The sequence below is a fragment of the Bubalus bubalis genome, chromosome 23, assembly GCF_019923935.1.
Source record: "Bubalus bubalis isolate 160015118507 breed Murrah chromosome 23, NDDB_SH_1, whole genome shotgun sequence".
Lineage (NCBI taxonomy): Eukaryota > Metazoa > Chordata > Mammalia > Artiodactyla > Bovidae > Bubalus > Bubalus bubalis.
Window position 1 is genome coordinate 41,650,183 of NC_059179.1, and position 23,565 is coordinate 41,673,747.

At 39.0% G+C, this 23,565-nt stretch overlaps 1 protein-coding gene across 12 annotated transcripts in view; it reads right to left on the reverse strand.

Moving 5' to 3' along the window:
• Positions 1–23,565, reverse strand: part of ATE1 (arginyltransferase 1) — a 167,272-nt gene that overhangs the window by 29,931 nt on the left and 113,776 nt on the right. For 6 of the 12 annotated variants that reach the window (XM_044935144.2, XM_044935148.2, XM_044935146.2 and 3 more), the window contains 2 exons: positions 14,145–14,265; positions 13,504–13,575 (listed from right to left, as the gene is read on the reverse strand). The exons of 1 other annotated variant lie outside the window; for it this stretch is intronic. In XM_044935144.2, the coding sequence (XP_044791079.1) occupies positions 13,504–13,575; positions 14,145–14,265 (193 nt within the window). The remainder of the gene's footprint in view (positions 1–13,503; positions 13,576–14,144; positions 14,266–23,565) is intronic. 5 more of the 12 variants (XM_025274003.3, XM_025274004.3, XM_006063540.4 and 2 more) reach the window with 2 other exon arrangements.

The following is a 23,565-nucleotide window of genomic DNA, read 5'->3' on the forward strand; positions in this document are numbered from 1 at the left end:
ATGTTCATCGCAGCACTGTTTATAATAGCCAGGACATGGAAGCAACCTAGATGTCCATCAGCAGATGAATGGATAAGAAAGCTGTGGTACATATACACAATGGAGTATTACTCAGCCATTAAAAAGAATACATTTGAATCAGTTCTAATGAGGTGGATGAAACTGGAGCCTATTAGACAGAGTGAAGTAAGCCAGAAAGAAAAACACCAATACAGTATACTAACGCATATATATGGAATTTAGAAAGATGGTAACAATAACCCTGTGTACGAGACAGCAAAAGAGACACTGATGTATAGAACAGTCTTATGGACTCTGTGGGAGAGGGAGAGGGTGGGAAGATTGGGGAGAATGGCATTGAAACATGTAAAATATCATGTATGAAATGAGTTGCCAGTCCAGGTTCGATGCACGATACTGGATGCTTGGGGCTGGTGCACTGGGACGACCCAGAGGGATGGAATGGGGAGGGAGGAGGGAGGAGGGTTCAGGATGGGGAACACATGTATACCTGTGGCGGATTAATTTTGATATTTGGCAAATCTAATACAGTTATGTAAAGTTAAAAAATAAAATAAAATTAAAAAAAAAAAATAAATAAATAAATAAATAAATAAAAAAAAAAAAAAAAGAAAACGAAAAAAAAAAAAATATACAATGGAGAAAAGACAATCTCTTTAACAAGTGGTGCTGGGAAAACTGGTCAACCACTTGTAAAAGAATGAAACTAGAACACTTTCTAACACCATACACAAAAATAAACTCAAAATGGATAAAAGATCTAAACGTAAGATCAGAAACTATAAAACTCCTAGAGGAGAACATAGGCAAAACACTCTCCGACATAAATCACAGCAGGATCCTCTATGACCCACCTCCCAGAATATTGGAAATAAAAGCAAAAATAAATGGGACCTAATTAAAATTAAAAGCTTCTGCACAACAAAGGAAACTACAAGCAAGGTGAAAAGACAGCCTTCAGAATGGGAGAAAATAATAGCAAATGAAGCAACTGACAAACAACTAATCTCAAAAATATACAAGCAACTCCTGCAGCTCAATTCCAGAAAAATAAACGACCCAATCAAAAAATGGGCCAAAGAACTAAATAGACATTTCTCCAAAGAAGACATACAGATGGCTAACAAACACATGAAAAGATGCTCAACATCACTCATTATCAGAGAAATGCAAATCAAAACCACTATGAGGTACCATTTCACGCCAGTCAGAATGGCTGCGATCCAAAAGTCTACAAGAAATAAATGCTGGTGAGGATGTGGAGAATAGGGAACCCTCTTACACTGTTGGTGGGAATGCAAACTAGTACAGCCACTATGGAGAACAGTGTGGAGATTCCTTAAAAAACTGGAAATAGACCTGCCTTATGATCCAGCAATCCCACTGCTGGGCATACACACCAAGGAAACCAGAATTGAAAGAGACACGTGTACCCCAATGTTCATCGCGGCACTGTTCATAATAGCCAGGACATGGAAGCAACCTAGATGTCCATTAGCAGATGAATGGATAAGAAAGCTGTGGTACATATATACAATGGAGTATTACTCAGCTATTAAAAAGAATACATTTGAATCAGTTCTAATGAGGTGGATGAAACTGGAGCCTATTAGACAGAGTGAAGTAAGCCAGAAAGAAAAACACCAATACAGTATACTAATGCATATACACGGAATTTAGAAAGATCGTAATAATAACCCTGTATGCGAGACAGCAAAAGAGACACAGTCTTTTGGACTCGGTGGGAGAGGGCAAGGGTGGGATGATTTGGTAGAATGGCACTGAAACATGTATAATATCGTATGTGAAACTAATCGCCAGTCCAGGTTCGATGCATAATACAGGATGCTCGGGGCTGGTGCACTGGGATGACCCAGAGGGATGGTATGGGGAAGGAGGTGGGAGGAGGGTTCAGGATGGGGAACAGGTGTACACCTGTGGCGTACATGTTGATGTATGGCAAAACCAATACAATATTGTAAAGTAATTAGCCTCCAATTAAAATAAATAAATTTTTCAAATAAATAAAATGAAGATCAAAGTTTCCATAAGAGCAATAATTTGCTTTGCATTGTTAAGGCTGGTATAGATGGCAGGTGAGAAAAATGCAAATGAGAAAGTTTAAACTGCATAAGCCCTTTGGAGTACTTTCATTACATTCTTTCATAAGCATTGTCACACTTCACCACCTACTCTTTGGAAGAGAGAAAGATTTTCTTTAAGAAAAGAACTTAACTTAGATTTGTGAAATCAGAACTCAAGAGTTCTTGACACTAAGGCTCAGACTGCATTAAATGACTGCTGTGGTCTGCAAAGAAATTATCTATGCAACTTGAGACTGAGTGAGCTAGAAAGGAATTAAGAGAAGAAAACACAAATTATCCTTATTTAAATTTTCTCTAGCATATTCAAATAATAGCTATTTAGAGTAAAATATTTTTTAACAAGCATCTTTGTGTAATAGAGTCATCATGCATAGTATTTCAGTCCAGAGTCTGTCCAAGGAGACACATCTGCAGAAACCGGCCATTTGGAAGACAAAGACAGTTACACTGCAAATAAAAGTGGAGAGTTGTTTTAAAAATAAGGAATATGACTGTGTGGTTTGCTAGATCATACATGATAAAACAATGATATTATTGTGTGATACCACAGAATAGAATTTTGTTTAGCTCTAGCCAGTTTTCAGTTAAGTAGCTAGCTAGTTAGGGACAGAATCTTTGGAGTATTGGATCAATATAATTACAAAATTAGACCCCAGGAAAATATAAAAATATTAAAATTTTGACCATGATTGACAGAAGACTCCTTTAAAGGAATATAAAAATCTGTGCTGCAGTCCTAAGTCTAAATGTATTGTTACAGAGGCGATGGGGAAAGAACCAATCAGACACTTATCAATAAACAATTGACATTTCCTACCCAAAGCCCATGTATGTACACAAACCTAAGAGTAAAAGATGAAATGAAAACATGAGAAAAATCAGTATTTTAGTTATTATCACTAGAATTAAGAAACAGAGAAGAGGCCTGTTAGCAACAGACAAGCAAAGCCCAGAGAGGTACAACTACAATGAAATAAAGTGGCTCTAAAATGTGTACTTTTTTTTCCCCCTTGCCTATGTAGTCCTTGGCTAGAGCCAAAACTTTCCTCGGGCTTTCAATGAGTGAGTACATTATTTCCAATAGTTGAATTTCATCAGCCAGACCCCAAATATCCAATCCGGAAGCCCTCCACTGAAGCTATCCAGGGTAGTAACTGGTCACTCAAATATGGCATCTCAAGAGAGTAACTGGGTTGTGTGAGCACATTCCTTGGTCTGACCCCATCTCTTAGGGCCACGGGCTGGGTGTACCTACCATGGACAATCTCCAGCACTTGGTAGAGGCCTCTAATGAACCACAGCAGTGAGGTGTGAAGTCAGTCATCTGTACAAGTCTTTTCAGCGACAGGAATACTCTAATATATGCTCTTCATCCCGACCCCTTTCTACCTCTAACCAGCTGTTTGCCTCATGAATGCAGGTTTAAAGAAAAGAACAAGACAGGCATTGTGAGGATGAAGGAAGATGATACGTGTTACGGGTTTAGCACAGGGCTTGGACTGAGAAATATGAGTTACACGAGTCTCAGCTACCATTACTGCGTATACCAAAATAGAACTGGTGGCAAGATGGAGTGAGACCCTAGGCCCCCTCATCTTTTGGTTCTCCCAGACTAGTGTGTTTCAAATCGTGAGTGGCATTTACGGTTACGGAATCAATGTAATGGACTGTGAACAGCATTTCCTAGAGAGTGAAAAAAACTACAACAAATTTAAAATGTGGGACTTCCCTGGCTGTCCAATGGTTAAGACTTCGCCTTCAAATGCAGGGGGTATGGGTCTGATCCCTGGTCAGGGAGCTGGGATCCCACACGCCTCACGGCTAAAGGACCAAAACATAGAACAGAAGCAGTATTATAACAAAGTCAATAAAGATTTTAAAAACTTAAAAACAAAATGCTGTGGAGCATCAAATGAGAAAGGATGCATATTGTTCAGCATATTTTTGTTTCAGCCGTGTGTGTGTGTGTGTGTGGTGTGTGTGTTTGTGTGTGTGTGTGTGTGTAAGAGAGACAGAGACAGAGACACAGAAGGCAAGCAGGTAGGTATTAAAGGAAATGTGTATTTCGTCACAATGCAAAGGGACATTTCTAACAGTGGCCTAGAGTGCATGCATGTGTGCATGCTCAGCTGCGTCTGATTCTTTGCGATCTCAGGGCTGTAGCCCATCAGGCTCCTCTGTCCATGGGATTCTCCAGGCAAGAATACTGGAGTGGATTGCCATTTCCTTCTCCAAGGGATCTTCTCAACCCAGGGATCAAACCTGCGTGTCCTGTGTTGGCAGGTGGATTCTTTACCGATGAGCCATCTAAGTAAGTTGACTATCTGAAACTGCTTGGCTGCACTTAAAACTATAGTGGAATTTCAGTCTTCTGATCACAACAATGAGGAAGATTTAGGCTGGCACCTCCCGACACCTCTACCAAATGTCTACAAACACCTTTAATTCATCCGGTCCAAAGTAAAACCCATTATTCTTTTCCTTCTCTGAAAAATCTGCTCATCTTCATGCTTCTCACTTCGGAAATGAAGTCAACATGAACCCAGTTCCTGTCAGAACCCATAACTCTCTTGACAACTTTCTCCCCTCCCCATTATCATCAACAATGAACCAGCCAGTCCTGTACATCCTACTTTTGAAGAGCTTTGCTAGTCTCTCCCTATTACCAACCATTCCCACCCTCTCTCAGCCACCAACATCTTCTGCTTAGTGCTATATGCAAAACCATTCTAGTTGGTCTTCCTACCTCCAATCTTCACCAAGTCCCATTCATTCTCCACTTGTGAAGTAGAAATGACACTCTGTTAATGTCACTCAGGGTTGAAAACCCTTTCATGGCCTTCCAGTGTTTTCAGGAGAAAAAGCTGAACTCCGGATAATGATTCACAAAGTCCTGCACTGACCAGCTGCCTCTCCTTGCTCCAAGCCCATGGCCACTCTCAACTCTAGCAGTGCCCTCTGCTCCTCAGATCTTCTAAATACGCTCTTCTTTGCCTAGAGCTCTTGGATTCTGTTCCTTTTAAAATTCTAACTTAGATCACTTCATCAATTAGTGTTTCATCTCCCACACCCTGTCCAAATCGGAGCTGAGGACCCTGCTATGTGAACTAACTGCATCATCCATTACCCCCAATATACTACTTTTTTCATTTTACTTAAACAGCTGCAGTATCCTTTGCTAAATTCCTGAGGGCCGGGATGAGTCATTTACACCCAGTCATAAAGCACAATACCGGACTCAATACTTGATTGTGGTCCTTACTCTCTCTGCTCTAATGCACCTGACATGTTCAGCTGACATCAGAGACCCGTCACCTCCTTCCGCACCTTTCGGTGGCCTACGCTAGACATCTCTTGGGATTGCCTCTTACAGCCCTTGGCCTCACCTGACTCACACTACAACTGTGGCGTGTAGTGCCATGAAGGACAAAAGGTCTGTCTCTCCCGCTTTCTGCCTTTCAGAGACAGCAGCCTGTTGGGCCACAGGAGGCCACTCTGTATCTGTACAAGTACGAACTGAAAGTGCAGAGGTGTTAACATCCAATGAGACAACCATCAGCCAGGGGACAGGCCTCAATCCCTCAGGTGGCCAACTCTGAGACACGCACCAGAAGGGCGCTCAGAAGGACTGACCTCCAGTCCTAAAAGTGGTAGCTCACACAGTAACAGGGCCTTCTAGCCTTTCCCTCCTTCCCTAATTCACTCTCTCTAGTCCTCTACTCCCGTTCTCTAAGACAATTTCTCAAATGAATCATCTGAGGGCAAACCCATGTGTCAGATCTGCTTGTGGAAAGAAATCAGACTAAGACAGTCTCTCTCTATAGCATTGGAAGCACTCCGATTTTTATTCCTGTTTTTTTATTTTGCTAGGAGGTAGGTAACTTTATTCTTTCCCTATGTGTCAAAACTGTCTTTCCCATTTTCAGCAAATTTTATTTTATTATTGGTGAACACTCCACAGAAGCATGAACAAGTCAATTCTGCTCTAAATGAGGTCTATTTCAAATGAATGGCAGCTAGGAAAATACATTTCTTACAGGAACAGGAATTCTACCCCAGTTTCCATGTTTACATTAAAAACATTTTGCCAGCATCACATGAAAGGACATTCATAAAATAAACAGACCTCCTCATACCTTCATGTTACAGCTTGCTTATTTTTCTGCAGAGAGAATGTATATTAAACATCCACAAAACAGAATCTAAACAGTTTAAAAGTACCTTGCAGGCAAATGCAGAGCCTCCTTCTCACACTGAAGTTGGGTATGAGTGATTTCAGAAATTCAGGCTGCCACACTTGCCATTTGGGTCAGTTTCTCCAAGAGCCAACAGGCACTGGATTGAATATCACATGATGCAGGCTCCACAATACAGAGTATTTACCAATAATTCACAAGGCAGGGAGATGTTCAGTCAACTGCAAATGATTTTAGGGCTGATGACATTCTGGGATATCATTGTTTGCCCTTTCTTTACTTATTTAAACTTTAAGCATTCCATTAATTGTCAGAGATTACTAAATTTACTGGCTAAGCAAAGTTTTTAAATTCTCTCCTTTCATTGCTGCTTTCCAACATCAAACAAAGTTTAAAAATTTGTTTTTAAATTTGTTTACAACCAGAATGTATGGGGATTGAGAGTGCTTAAAGCATTTCAATGATTTGGGGTAGTAAAAAGTTTTCACTTTTATTACAATAAAATATCTTTGTTGTTATATGTCTTCTCCAAATTTTCTAAAGTACCTAGATGAGAGGATTAAAAGAACTCTATTATCACCAATGACAATAAACTTATTTTTATATAAAAGCACCTGATATCAACGTCTCCCAACTCTGATATGTGTGTATACTCTCCATGTATAATGTATCTAATGCCTAGAATTAAGATGCCACAAAGCTCCCTAACAGCTAGAAACAAGCCTCCTTGACACTCCTCGGCTTTGTCAGCTATTAGAGGGCACAGACTGAATCCCATTTCCTCTGTTAAGATCCACATTTTTACACATTCTAATGTTTCTGAAACCCAAATGCAGCTTATAATTCATGGAGTCACAGTCTAATTGGCAACATTGTTTCTCAGTGGTATCTAAAATAAAGGACTAAAACTTGACAATGTCTCATACTCAACAGAGTATCACAGTTCATTCAGCATTTGAACAGCAGGTATGGGCTTTATTTTTATTCTTTAACTGACATTTTGGACAATCCCTTCATGATACAAAAAATGTCAGTCTTCACTCAAACAATAAACAAAATAGCATAGCAAGGTGTCACACATTAGAACCAGGCCTCACTAGCATTTACAGACATATTCTGAAGTATCATGATATTTTTAAGCCTTTTAGAATTATACTGAAATAATTTTTATTGTTATAGAGTTATATATTGAAAACTGGGTGACTGTCAAAAGGATTATTTAAAAAATTATTTCTATTACATAAGCAAAAAGAAAGAAATCAGAGAAATACTTCCTTAATAGCTAAATGGAAATCTTAAGTCTGCTTTTCAAACCTTTTCAGATGTATTTCAGTTTCCCTCTGGCCAAGGCGCTAACAATTTTCAGTCACTGACTTAGTGCTCAAACATACATGCCTTATTGAGTAAAGACTGGCTGGTAAAAATTTGTAAAACAGTATTTAAAAAATTTCTCTGTAAGACTGGCTTTTAAAAAACATTCTTAAAAATGAGAACAGTAATGTACAACTGTTGAATTTTACCTTAATGAGTCTTAGCTTCACATTTTAACAGAAAATGCAAATATTAAAACACTATAATACTTTACTCTTATGCATAAATATTGCAGGAAAGACTTGTTTTGCTCCTTAGTGTCCTCATTAAAAGATCATGCAAACTAGGGAAATGTAGCTTCTAATTTTTAAATGAGCAGTCACGTTAGTGCTATACTACATTTGAATAAAGAAAGCATATCTTTGAAAAGGAGTTAAGTGGGAAAATACACTAATAATAGAGTGATATCTTTAAGTGGAAGGGAATAAACTGAAAAAAATTAAGAGACTGTAACTTTCTACATTTTCCATATCAAAACACATTCCGCAGATTCACCAAATATAAGAGCCAAATTTCCAAACATATTTTCTTGGTTTGATGCCTGATTTCTTTATGGGGCTTCCCTGGTGGCTCAGATAATAAAGAATCTGCCGGCAATACAGGAGACCCGGGTTTGATCCCCAGGTCAGGAAGAACCCCTGGGGAAGGGAATGGCTACCCGTTCCAGTATACTTGCCTAGAGAATTCCATGGACAGAGAAGCCTGACGGGCTACAGTCCATGGGGTCACAAAGAATCGGACACAACTGAGTGACTAACACATGGCTACTTACATGGTTCTTTATGACATGTAGTCAGCCACAATAAATTCTATCTCCAGCTGGCTATATCTAACAGCACCGTCTTCACTGGCAACAAAGAATTTATGCTTATTAAGTACCCAACAGGGATTCCCCTTGTGGCTTAGCTGGTAAAGAATCCGCCTGCAATGCAGGAGACCTGGGTTCGATCCCTGGGCTGGGAAGATCCCCTGGAGAAGGGAAAGGCTACTCGCTCCAGTATTCTGGCCTGGAGAATTCCATGGACTGTACGGTCCATAAGGGGTCACAAAGAGTCAGATATGTTTTCACTTTCACTTTTTCAAGTATCCAACAATCAACATTATTCATGTTGCAACTTCAAATGGGTAAGTCAACATCAAATCTGGACTTAAAAAAATTTTTACCCAGAGGAGAATTAAAAGAGTAACAACTTAATTCCAAATCTAAAATGATTTAGAAAGCCACTGTCTCCTTAACTGTAAGTTATCTATCACTGTGGCACATTTTTAGGGACCCCAGGAAGTTTCAGTACACTTGCTTTCTCACAGGCATTGTTTCTCAGTGATTAGGATGACATTATGGCTGAGGTACATCCTCTTTTGAGGGACCATAAGCACAACATTCAGGACGTGATATCAGGCTTGGAGGAACCAAGCAAGCTGGTATGAGACAGAGCTCTTTCTGAACCTGGCTACTTCACACACAAAGACAGTCAGAGTGGGACTTGCTTTTTCCTACGGGGATACATGACAGAAACTGCAGAGGTATAGAAAAAGTGCCAGGGAAAAAGGGGGATGGAGTAAAGACAGAAAAGAGACAAATGAAACAACATAAAATAAAATCTGGAGGCTCAGAGTTTCAGGGGATGGGGATCAAATTAGGAAAAAGCTTCCTGTACTAGTTTAGATTTCTGGCAGCTGCTCGGAAGACTTTAGGTGTCCTAGAAATAACCTGGCTAAATGCATAAAAGCACTAAGTCAGAATTAGGGGCTATTATTTTTTATGGTAAATTTAAATTCGATATCCTAATAATTTACTAGTTACCTTACAGAAAAATTAAGAAATTTCTTGCAAATATTTCAAAACATGTACAGAAAAAGAGAGTGAAAGCTAATCTGTGATAAAATACATGCTTCTGTAACTATATGTGGATAGAAATAAATAGAAATAAAGCTGATTCTAATCAGCATCTCTGAAATACAGAAAGTACATATATAAATATTACACTGTAACATTTGAATTCAAATTATATTTCTGATTAAAAGACATCATTTTTGTAATAAATAATATCCAAGGGGTCAGTGGTGAAGCATTCAATTATGTTCTGAGCATAAAATAAGGTAAGAGGGAAACACAGAGTAGAATAGTGCTTGGGAAAAAGCATATGCTCAATAAAGTTTTAATTTTTTTCATAAATCTGGAACCAAAAGGATTTTACTACCAACAAAAATAGTACTGTCAACTGAGGGGGAAAAAAAGCACAACATCAGAGCTGTGAGTTAAGTTTTATTTGGGGCAAAACAAGGAATACAGCCCAAGACACAGTATTTGAAAGAGGTTGCGGGGCAGTCAGGAGTAGGCGTGATTCTAGTGAAGGGGTATGTACACTCAAGCACACATCTCGTAGAGTTTTGCTGCTAGTCACAACGAGAAGATGTCTCTGTTACTGATTTTAGTGCTTTTCTAGATATGAGGATATGCAAAAATTGGGCTCCACTGGGATCATGAAAATATTCTCCTAAAAATATCTAACTATCTGAAGGCCTGTTCTGCTCATTTTTCGCAGAGCACAGAGTGCCTCATTCCTGATCCTGAACTCCTTTCTGGAGTGTTGAAAGTCAGTGGCTACAGAATTTTGTAACTTAATCCTTGTAGAGGCAGTTGGCAAATGCCAATTTTCAGTTGGCAGTACAATACTCTGCAACATTAAGAATCAAATCAAATCACAGCTTATCATGGTTCTCAAACAGACTCCAAACCACCTGGTTTACCCTTTCAGTGATGTTTGTGAAGTATCTGCATTAGATACTGTCTATCACGAAAGCAGTGGCATCTGTTTGGTGAATCATCAACCATATTAGTGGTCAAGCAGTTTTTACTAAAAGTAAGAAGCAACACCAAGTATTAAGAATAGCTACAAAAGTGTGAAGCGTGATATGTTTTTTTAAAAAATACAAATAGCTAAGTACACACACAAAAAAAGATCAGAAGATCATTAAAAAATTAACAATGATTGTTGCTATACTATGGCTCATTTTATTTTCCTTCTTAGTAGTGGTTTTATGCATTTGAACAACTTTTCTACTAGTGTTTCCAATAAACATTTTTAAAAGTAAGTTAATCCAAAAAAGTAACAGGTAACTGTGATGCAAAAATTTTCAAGTCTATACATATCCAACTATTAATTAAAAAAAAATTTACCACGTTTACTTAAAAATCATTTGAGGAACTCTGGAAATCCCTTGTTTAGAGGAGACAGAGATGTATTTATGAACAAAAGAACGTCTTTAAAATTTTCCAAGTTACTTTACTTTGCCAGCCCCTCCCCCCATGGTACTGTAAAGCAGTGAATACAATAGGTTTTTATCAATGTGCAGGCTTCTTAGCTGAGCAAATAACCATAGAACCCAAATCCCCAAAACGTGCGGGGTTGGAGGAGGGTGGGTTGAGGGCAGGGAAGAACAGAATTTCCAGACATTCTCAGCAATTCAGAGTTGGGGAAATGCAATTTTTCTTGCAAGTAGACACTGATGCACTTGTAGCCAAAGACTGTCTCACAGACACCCATGGTGATCAGCTGTGCCTTTTGCAGAGAACTTTACTGAAACAGCTCAAAGGAGGAACAAGATTTTAGTGAAAAAAGCACCATGCCGACTAACAATATTGCCCATGTTAAGCTCTGTATTTTCTGAGTCAAGGTTTGGGTCATGTAAAAGTAAAGCTGGCCCCAGAGAAGAGAGCAGTTTTTCATAGGTTGCCATTTAAATCTCAAATGACCATGTTTCACAGCATGCTCAATACATTCCAGCATGTAACTGCATTTTAATTTCCTAAAACCACAGGTTATAAGTCTGATTTCAAATAGTGTCTGGACTGTGATATTCAATACTGATACAATTATACGGTGTTCTTCAGAAAGTCCCAAAGATTCGGCATATGGAAAAGGATCTTCATTTTCTTTGAAGTACTATTATCAAAGAAAATTAACTCTTCTACCTTTTGTGAATGAATCCTAAAGAGTGAATATTAAGAGCTGAAGTTACTACCATAGAAATGGAACTTAGATTACAGGAAAGGAACATGCTGTATATTCCTCACTCACCAGGTATAGTACACATCACGTGACAAACCCACATATATGAGACTTTAAATTCTCTTTGCCATGAAATGCTCATCAGTGCTTACTTTGGAAAATGAAATCAAAATATACTGACATGAATGAATCATTATATTTGATTGTCCATTCGGTACACAGAAATCATCCAGTCACCTTTTCAATTTTATAAAACAGGGAGAGCCTGTTGACTGCTTTAACCCCCCAAGTATATGTAAGAGAAACAGTCTTTAGAATAGATCAAGAGAGAAAAAGGGAAGGTGAAGTTGTGTCATGAGTTTGGGAGTCAGAAGCAATTTAAGATGGTATTATTCAGTTGGAAGGAATTTATAAAGACAAATTTTTGCATGTAAACATGAAACAACGCACTACGATGGTCAGCAATTTTCACCACAGGGACTGGCTCTGACTTGCCCTTGAGAAAAGATAAAGGGAAAAATTTTTTATAAGGGGATAGAGTGGTTAAGCACAGTTGATTTTGAACAACATGGGTTTGAACTTCTTGAGTCCACGTATACTCAGATTTTTTTCAATACTGAAGTACAACACAATTCAAGGTTGGTTAAATCCAAGAATGCAGATAGAAAGGACCAAGTCTAAGTTACATGCAGATTTTCAACTGGGTGGAGGGCTGGTGCCTGCCCCTGGGTTGTTCAAGGGTCAACTGTATATGCTTTCCTCTAAAATACTATTGGCTTTTATTTTGAGCCTGATTCCAAAACTAATAGACAAATTCAATACATTTGTTTTTAAGCAACAAATCTATTTCATCAATGAGGTAGAACTTAGAATGAAATTCTGATCAGTAATTTAAGCTGAAGGAACTACAAAGCTTTGGTTGCTTCATGAAACTAAACATCTAGAAAACCTGGAGCTAAGCGTATGGTGCCTAGCAAATGGGTCCCTCTAGCTGTTCTTCATTGGATTCTAAGGTATCATCATGTGTAAGAAGTGCCCACTCTTAAATTCATAACAGCTTTCTCCAGGAGTTAACAAAATATATGGGTACATAAATCAATTTTTTAAATGAAATTTTTTTAATGAAACCTAATATGTGAATAAAAAAAAAAGACTGCATTTTTCTCCTTGTCCTCTGTCTTCATATTAAATTCTTCCAATTACTTTCTTCTTTTCCCCTGACCTCTCCATTTCTCTTTCCTTCTTTTTCCCTAAACTTAGACTAGACTACAGGTGGCTAGTGGGAACATGTTTGTATTTTTAAGAAGTAAGCATAGGGCATCTCCTCTGGTGGGCTATGTTGAGAGAAAGGTCAACGAAGCGCACACTGAAATATCTGGGAACTTCAGCCTGGGGGAAGACACAGACAGCAACTGAATGGATCCACCACAGAGCAAGAGAGCATCACGACCACAGGGAACACACAGCGAGGGTGCGGAGGGCTGTGGGGAGGGAACTGCTGTAAACGGGAGGTGGTACTCAGATGACGGGGAAGTGAACAGACCTTCATGTCTTTTCTGAGAGAGGCTTCAGGGCAAAAAAAGGCAAATGCAGGAGAAGCTGGTGGCATACACAGGATGAGGCATGTTAATTGGCCTAACAATCACCAACACAATAAGAGGGGGGCTTTGTTCTCAATGTGATTGTTTTAATCCTTATTACAGTCCAATATGAAAGATCTTATTATCATCTTGATTGTGAAGGCCAGGAATCTGGGGCCAGAGAGATGATGAAATTGCTGAAGAATATCCAGTTTACCAGCTGATGATGGAGTTAGGTGAGAAAGCAGGACGTCTGGCTCCCGGGCTGTACTCTCAGTGACTTTACCTGCTACCAGTGCGCAGTATCCAAAGGAGAATATTAAGAGAGAAAATATGGGCTGGGGTTATTCTGGGCAGGAGAAGACGCACCAGAGATGACAAGAAGTCAAGAAAGTGTCATCACAAAACCCACCGGAGCCACCTGGCCCCTGTGAAACCATTCCACAACTATATTCAGTCCAACTGGTCAATACTTCTATCTTCTTGACACTGGCTAAATAATACAGTGAACAATTCATACACACTGTGATAGCGGTCAAAGTAATGGATAATGGTGTCAGCCCTCAAAGCATGTGAAAACCAGCCAAAATGGAAGAAGCTGGGTCAGCAAGTAGCACAAGCACAGGAGGCTTCTGCATTTCTTTGTAAAACCATGACTGTGAATGTTTGACTGCTTTGTGTACGTATGTACATGTAGCGTCTCTTATTCTAGAAACACAGACGTCTGTGCACAGGCACTCACACGCTCTCTGTAATGTTTATATCAAAAGTTATTGGACCCCGTCAAGGGCCACAGTCACACATGAGGACTCTGAAACAGAGCCAATGATTCCTGGCTGAGCTCCATTTCAAACATACCTGCTTCCGGGTCCTGGTTGAAACGGCAGTACTTGGATTTCTCAAGTAAAGGCAGGCATTGCTCAATGGGAACCCAAACATAAGTCTCAGGACACAGCAAATCTGATGGTCTGTACTGACCCTAAAGAGAAGTGAAGAAAAAAGGCACTGACATCACTAACACAGTGACTTCCTAGTTGCAAGGCTCCAGAATTCCAGGGAAAGTATTGCTCACAAGTTTAAATGAAGTCAACCAGGGACAGCTTTACTGTAAACACTAAACAACCCTATTAGTAATTGTTTTCCTAGCTCAAGAATGCGCATTTGAAGGCTCTTAAACTCATGTATCACCCTTTGGGATGCCTGTGTTGACTCAGAAGATCTGAATTTCTACTTTCTTTTGGGATAAAAACATATTCCTGCTGATCTGACTGCTAAGAATACCACTTTCAAATTCAAGTGGACACAAGTGCTAGCTGATAAATGAAATTTTGTATTTGAGAGCATTCGGATTTATACATGAAATAAATTTATTTTCCAAAGTGGAATTTCACTACCCTTAGTCAAAATTCTTAAATTCATAAGCTCAGCTGATAATATTGATTCCATTCTAATGCACTTAAAAAAGTACTGTCTGGTCAACATGCTTCCATGAGCAATCTAGACTCATAAATAGACTATATAACAGATACTAAAGAAAAAAAAATCATTCCTCTAAGGGTAGTTTGGTAGCCAATTAATAGAGGATAGTACAAATTATGTGAAATCATTCAGTTAAAATTTTCAGAAATATTAAAGTTAATTAAAATTCCAAACGTCTCTTCTCTAAATTTTAACATTCAAAATTCATCATAGAGGTTAAATCCAAACATTGGTTTTCCATTTTTTTTTAACTACAGCCCATAGTAAGAAATATATTTTACATTATAACCTAGTAAACCTATATGAAAATATAAAACTATTAATAGGAACAAATCTTTTACTATATAATGCTTACCCATGTTATGTAATCCTCTATTTTCTATTCTATTTCATTTTTTAAAAACATTATGCTCTTGGACCATTTAACCACCAAAACTGCTTTCATAAATAGCAAATGGGTCACAAAATCAGAGTCTGAAAAACATGACCTAGTGCAAACTTCACGCCAAAGACTACTGCTGTTTAAGGGCGTAGCACTGTTACACAGCTTGAGTCAGAAAGGTGCTCTATAACTTAGATTTGGAATGAACACCACGCCCTCCCAGCATTCAAAACATTCAGCAGTCTGTAAGATAATGGAGAAATTATACATAAAATGTACACAAACAGATTAATTACTGCTTTTGAGATGTTGGAAGAGAATTCAAGGAGGATATGGAGTTTTAATGGGGACTTAGATTGACTGGCTAAGTCTGGGACAGGCTGAAAAGGAATGAGAACAATCTAGATGAAGATTACAGCTAAACAAATATAACGCTGGGAAACAGAAACAGCAGAGCGCTGCAGAAATAGAAAGGTAGGTCGTGGATCAGCTTCAGAAATCATGTTCTAGACTTTATTCTAGATGAAATGGGAATGCTTGCTGACTAGGACAGAAGGCAGACACTATGAAGACCAGACTCAGGTCTCTGATTCTGATCTTCCTGCAGTGTTCACGGCACTGCTGATGCCTTACTGCCTCAGAGCAGTAACGGTCACCCAGACAGGGCAGGTTCAGGTGGACACACTCACCTGATACTAAAATTCATAACATGGGATTATTTAGAAATGAATTAATGATATACTTAGGAAGTAGAGTAAAGCCAGTTATTCAATTGATACCTACCTTATCAAAAGTAATGTCATTCTCTCCACCAATTCACAAACACTTTTATTGCGGAGGGACAGTATGATGCAGTGCTGTCTCCATGAACAAATGTGAACACCAGACAGCAGTCTACAGCAGTGCTTCTAGAGCTGCCCCCCCGCCCTTTTTGGTTATAGACTATTTCAAGAACCTACTGGCGGTAGGGGAGAGCCGAACATAAAGGTAAAGACATTTTTTAAAAAGGATTAACTTTTCTTGACTTTGGAGTATACAAAGATTCCTTAGAACACAAAAAGCAGTAAGTATAAAAGAAAAAACGGATGAACTGGATTGCATCAAAATTATACCATCTTCAAAAACTTATTAATAAATAGGCAAGCCAAAGATTGGGGAAAATATTAATAAAACTTGTATTAGATAACATATTTGTATCCAAAACATATAAAGAATTTAACAAGTCATTAATAGGAACAAGCCAAGTTTTTTAAAAAGCAAGAAGACTTAACCATTTTGCCAAAGATACATGAATGTCTAAGAAACCTAACATCAGTTACCAGAAATGCAACTCAAAACTACAATAAGATACCACTGAATTCCCACTGCAATGGCTCACCACAATTCCCACTACAATATTTAGAAGACCAAGTTCTGGCAAGGTTCTGGATCATCTAGAACTTTAATACTGTTGGTTCAAAGTGGCATAACCATTTGGGATAAAATAAATATTCTTGTAAACACACTATCTCTGCATATGTCCAGGATAAATTCCTTGAACTGGAATTGCTGGGTATACGGGTTTTAAGTTTTACAGCACAAAACGATTTCCCACAGAAGCTGTGTGGATTTATACTGCCATCAGCAATGGTATGCATGCAAGTGCTAATTTCCCCATATCCTTATCAACAGTGCACTGTTGAAACTTTCCATATCTGCCAATATGAGAAGTGGCATTTCACTATGGTTTTAATTTGCATTATGAATCATTCCACACCTTTAAAGGAATTGGTATTTCCTTCTCTATAAAGCTGGCTCATTTTGTTGTTAGATTTACAGACCTAGTAATCAAAAAACTCTTTATGTATTAAGGAAATTAACCCTTAATTTGTTAACTATGTTGTATTTTCCATGTTTGTCTTTTGACTGTGTGTGCTATGCTCTTCTGTCATGTAGAAATCTAGTAAATGGTCAAATGTTATCATTTTCTTTTAAATGGCATCTGGGTTTTGTAATATAAATAAAAAGGCCTCTATCACTCCAAGACTATAAAAACATTTTCATGGTTTTTCTCTAGTACTTGTATGGTTTCACACTTTTACATTTACATTTACATTTATGCTCCACCTGGAATTTATTCTGGTGTAAGGTAGAAGACGATTCAACCGAATTTCTTTCAGATGTTTACCAAGTGGCCTCAAGAGCATTTTTTAAACAATTATCATTTTCCCTGATGATTTAGAATTTAAAATGTCTTTGATAACTTACTAAATTTCCAATTATATTTAAATCTCTTGCTGGACTTTCTACTTACTCTGTTATACTTCTGTCTGTGTACTCATATACCAGTGCCATATAGTTTTAAATATTAAAGTTCTATATTTTAATATAATATCTGGTAGAGATAATCCCCTCTTATTGTTCTTCATTTGCACAATTTCCTAGTTCTTCTTGCTTAATTATTTTTCCAGGCAATAGTACTGGAGTGGATTGCCATTTCCTTCTCCAGGGGATCTTCCCGACCCAGGAATCGAACCCAGGTCTCCCGCATTGTAGACAGACGCTTTACCGTCTAAGCCACCAGGGAAGTCCCACTCATATACCAGTGCCATATAGTTTTAAATATTAAAGTTCTATATTATATTTTAATACAATATCTGGTAGAGATAATCCCCTCTTATTGTTCATTTGCACAATTTCCTAGTTCTTCTTACTTAATTATTCTAGGATTGTTTAGTACAAAAGACCACCAATATGAACAAGGAAACAGTAATAAAAATGGATGGTATATCTTGCCTATTGTGGTCGCACAATATAAAAGAGAATCCCAAGAGAATTCCTAGTAAGAGGAAATATATCATTCTAAGTTAAAAAAGAAACAAGAAAAAAAGAAACCCAAAATATACAAATGACACCATTTTCTAATTTAAGGCAGAACTAAATGCTGACTAAGATGCACAGATCAAATTCTGGGGGGAAATCAGCCATCAACTGTGAGTCTTTAAGACAAAAACAGACATATTCCATGCAGATATGCTGATTCAATAGCAGCCACCTGAACCCAGTGCCTGGATTTAACAATGATGCTGACAATAAAAAATATTCAGTCAATGAACACTTAATGACTCCTGACTTTGTGATAGGCACCAGATGCTGGGAACAAAAAGATGAACAAATTGGCACATCTCTAGATAATTCACAGTCTACTGGGAGTTACTGACCTGGAGAAAATAAAGCACACATAAGAATGTATTAAGTGTGATCAGGCACAACTGTCCAAAGTTCCTACATTTTTACAATGTTCTTCTAAGGCAACACTTGCTTATAATAGATATTTTATTTTTAACTCTTTAAATACTCAGGTTATCTCACTGAAAAACCATAAATGTATACATTGTAACTTCTGATTATTTAAAATCAAAATTTTAGATTAGGTACAAACATTTTTCTCCTAAGTACAGGCTTATTTCAGTGTTTCAAATATTGTCTCAAGCCATCAAAGAATGCCAAGAATTTCATGAAATAAACCACTTTGAAATGCTATGCTTTCTAAACTTAGCCAGTAGAGAGTTACGTGACCCAACTGCTTGCAGTTCAATCTAAAGTTGCCATCACACAAATGGAAAATGCAGAGGCTTGCAAGCTGCCCTGACTTTCCAGCTAGTGTAAGAAAATGAGAAAGGTCTGTATTAAGAATGCAATTACTTAAGGATTTGGACATACTTCCCCATGGTCAGAAGGAAAAATACTTAATCAACCTCTAAGTACATTCATTCATATTGGAACAATGAGGCAAAAGCAGATTAACCTTCTCCTAGGGTGCTGACTTTCTGTAAATAAGAAATCTGAGTTACCACGGATTTTCTAAAGTACTCAAAATTTTGAAAATGTAATTGGTCTGACAGGCTTATCTTACAATTTTTTAGAACACCCTTTTCAGTTTGATCTACATGTTAGAAGATGAACTCAAGATTTCTCCCTACTCCTACTCCTCCCCCAACCCTCCCCGCCCCGCCTTGCCACAAAATAACCCCAGTCAACAAGGACAGCACCACATGAAACCTTACCAAGCAACGGTCCCTAAGAGCAAAGGTTACAGGAGAGGATGATGCAGTTCAAGACAAGAAGCCTGGAAAAGGCAAAAGCTGTCTGCTAAAAAGCCTCAGCACAGACGAGGAAATGCATGGTTTTCTTTATTAAACACTTCTGGTGAGGGGTAATTACCCAATCCAAAGTCCTCAAAGAGAAATAAGTTCAGCAAAGTGTGATTTGTAACTTCTGGAGCTGTTCACAAACTGGCACTGTTTCAGCACTAGGAAGCAGACAAACAAGGTGCCCTGCAATGTGAGCGCAAGTGGGGATGCAATGATTTTATTTTCTTTAAAGAAAATTACATAGACTATTTGTGAAAACACAAATTATACTACACCTCCCCCCTGGGAAAAAGAAAAAAGTAAAATACAGTCATAAAATTTCAATCAACTTTACTAGGTGGCACAGATTAAAATTTGAGGAAATGCCAAAGTTAAATCTAAAACACAAGGGGGATAAACATTTCTTGATCCATTTCTATTAAAAATAATTGCTTCTTCTGGAAGAGGACAGCACACAATTTTGGGTTTTGGTTAATGGAATGAATGGACATTCTTTTTTACTTCCATGCTCTAGACTATAATTTGAAGAACATTTTATCATGCTGATCTAATTTTCTACACTATTAAACAATCACAAAATAAATTATATGTCAAATATCTTAGTGTAGAAAAATATAGTAGTCAGAATTTTGGCCTAAAAATTACATTCACTTGATAGCCAGAGGTTAAAAACATCTATCATATCTTACTGAACAATAGTGAACACAGGTAGCTAAAGAGCATATAAAAGGTGTATTTAGAAAACTTTGATTTCGCAATCATTAACAATTTCAGCAAAGATGTTTTAAAACATTAAAATACTTTAACTTCTAATGAAAACACAGTCAATAACACGAGATTTTTCCCTCAGTTAAGGTATAGTTAGAAATCTGAATTTTCAAAGGCAACAGTTACATTAATTAGTTAAAAGAGAAGCAAAAAAACAAACACAAAAACATGGTTCCAGTAAGCCCTGACAATTTTTTGCAGCATTTTTACTGATATGTAATTCACAATCCATAAAAATCTACCCTTTTAAAGTGAGTTCTTAAGAGTATCCATAAGATTGTGCTATGCGCTTAGTCGCTCAGTCGTGTCTGACTCTTTGCAACCCCATGGACTGTAGCCCACCAGGCTCCTCTGTTCATAGGGATTCTCCAGGCAAGAATACTGAAGTGGGTTGCCATGCCCTCCTCCAGGGGATCGTCCCAACCCAGGGATCGAACCCATGTCTCCCACATTGCAAGTGGATTCTTTACCATCTGAGCCACCAGGGAAGCCCCACCACTATCTAATTCCATAATATTTTCATCATCCCAAAAAGAAACCCTGTACCCTTTGGCAGTTGCTCCCTACTTCCTCTCCCCAAAAGTCCCAGCAACCACAAAATCTACTGACAATATTTTATTATTTTATTTTTAAAGTTTTTATTTTATACTGGAATATGGCCGATGAGGATGAAGAGCCTTTTAATGAGGGTGAAGGAGGAGAATGAAAGAGCTGGCTTAAGATTAAATATTAAAAAAGCTAAGATCATGGCATCCGACCCCATTACTGCGTGGCAAATAGAGGGGAAAAGGTGGAAGTGGTGACAGATTTCCCCTTCTTGGGCTCCAAAACCACTGTGGACGGCGACTGCAGCCACAAAATCAGGAGACGACTGACTGCTTCTTGGCCGGAAAGCAATGACAAACCTAGACAGTGTGTTGACAAGCAGAGACATTACTCGGCCAACAAAGGTCCATATAGTCAAGGCTATGGTCTTCCCAGCGGTCATGTATGGCTGTGAAAGCTGGACTAAGGAGGCAGAACGCCAAAGAATTGATGCCTTTGAACTGTGGTGCTGGAGAAGATTCCTGAAAGTCCTTTGGACAGAAAGGAGATCCAACCAGTCCATCCTAAAGGAAATCAGTCGTGAATATTCATTGGAAGGACTGATCCTGAAGCTGAAACTCCAATACTTTGGCCACCTGATGCAAAGAATTGACTCATTTGAAAAGACCCTGATGCTGGGCAAGATTGAAGGCAGGAGGAGAAGGGGACAAAGGATGAGATGGTTGCATGGCATCACAGACTCAATGGACACAAGTTTGAGTAAACTCCAGGAGTTGGTGATGGACAGGGAAGCCTGGAGTGCTGCAGTCCATGGAGTCACAGAGAGTTGGACACAACTGAGTGACTGAAGTGAACTGAACTGGAAAAGTCCCTGAAGCTAAGATAGATCGAATGCAGAAGGAGAAAAGGGCATCAGAGGATAAGATGGCTGGACGGCATCACCAATGCAATGAACATGAACTTGGGCAAACTCTGGGAGATGGTGAAGGACACAGAGGCCTGGAGTGCTGCAGTCCATGGGGTTGCAAAGAGTTGGACACAACTAGGTGACTGAACCACATGGCCGATGAACAATGTTGTGACGGTTTCAGGTGGACCGCAAAGGGACTCAGCTATACATATCCATGTATCCATTCTCCCCCAAGCTCCCCTCCCATAAAGGCTGCCATGTAACATTAAGCAGAGTTCCCTGCGCTGTACAGAAGGTCCTGGCTGGCTATCCATTTTAAATATAGCAGTTTAAAACAAGAGTATTTGTTTGCATTCCCATCCTCCCTACTGGAGGCAGAATATAGACTAAACCCAGGACACAGCCGAGGCAGCCCTTCGTGACACGGCCCTCATTACCTTCCTGGCCTGTCTTCTACCTCCTCCTCCATTGCTCTGCCCTGGCCACACGGGGTTCCCTGCTGGTCCTGGAATACTTCAGGCTTGCTCCCACCTCAGGGTGTCTCACTGACTGTCCTCTCTTCTGGTCCTACAGGTATTCCTGTGGCTAATTCCGTCACCCACTTTAAGGTTTTGCTCAACTGTCATGTTCTCAGTGAAGCTCAAGTCTCCCCTTCTCCTGTTTTTCTTCCCTAGGACTTACAACATTCTTGTTCACTTTCTTCACTGTATCTACAGGAAACTCCTGGCTAGAATGACGCATCAGGGGTTTCAGTCCAATTTGTTCACAGACGCATCCCCAAACCTGCTGCAAGTGATGGCAGGATGACCTGCTGCAAGTGATGGCAGGATGAATTATGAGCCTAGTATGTACTGCCTGGCCCTTCCCTCTCCCTTTCTCTAAACACAGCAAGTGTTTTTTTTTAACACGCTTTTGTACCTTTAATGTGGCACACACAAATCAATCAGTATTTGCTGAATTTGCATTTACGATGCACCTCCACCACACTGTCACTGTTTATGACTAGTTCTCAACCTTTGGGAAAATACTAAAAGTGTAAAAACATAAAATAGAAAAAAGTATGAGAACGTTACCATGACAGGGTATGTAAGAACTGCATGCATGCTAAGTCACTTCAGTTGTGTCTGACTCTTTGCAATCTCATGGACTGTAGCCCGCCAGGCTCCTCTGTCCATGGGGATTCTCCAGGCAAGAATACTGGAGTGGGTTGCCATGCCCTCCTCCAGGGGATCTTCCTGATCCAGGGATCTAACTTGTGTCTCTTATGTCTCCTGCACTGGCAGGCAGGTTCTTTATCACTAGCGCCGCCTGGGAAGCCCTTGCCTAACTCAAGAAGGTTAGAAACTACTAGTTTAAGTCAATTTGGTTTTTTTTCCCCTCTCAAAATATTTTTACTTATTTCACTGGCATACACTCTCCTTTAAAGAAACGTACAGCTTTTCATATTAAGCTTCATATTAAGAAAAGGAGGGGGAAGCATGACTTGCTTGGGGAGAGGCCTCTTCCTCTGCTCAGAGCTGAGCTGCGTCACTTTGGTTGGTAAGGACAATAACAGTAATAACGAGTCCTTCCTGTGTTTGTTAGGAACACAGCCCTCATCATGGTACTGCATACCAAGAGTTAAATCTTATAATGACTTAAAAAGTAATGGACATAATTTCTATCACACAAGGAAAACCTAAGATCATTAAATGGGTGTGATGAACTCAGAGCCAGACCCTTGATTCTCATTCTCTTCCTATACCTAATTTAAAAATACTCAACACATCTTTAAAGTATTTTAAAAATAACTTCAAAAAAATCTTAAAAATCCCAGGAGTCCAATACACACGGGGACTCTGCGCAGTATGGAGGATGGTGAGATGAAATGAGCCCAGTGAGGCACCACCGTCTGCTGGGGAAAAGGAGGCAGCTGTGCTCCAATGCCTTTCACGAGTGGTGAACGTAGGGTGGAGGGCACGAAGACGCTATGGAAGCACCAAGACGCAGCCAGGGAAGCCCAGCACAGGCCACACCTCTGAGAAGAGCACCAAGGACTACAAGCAACACGTGCTTGGAGCA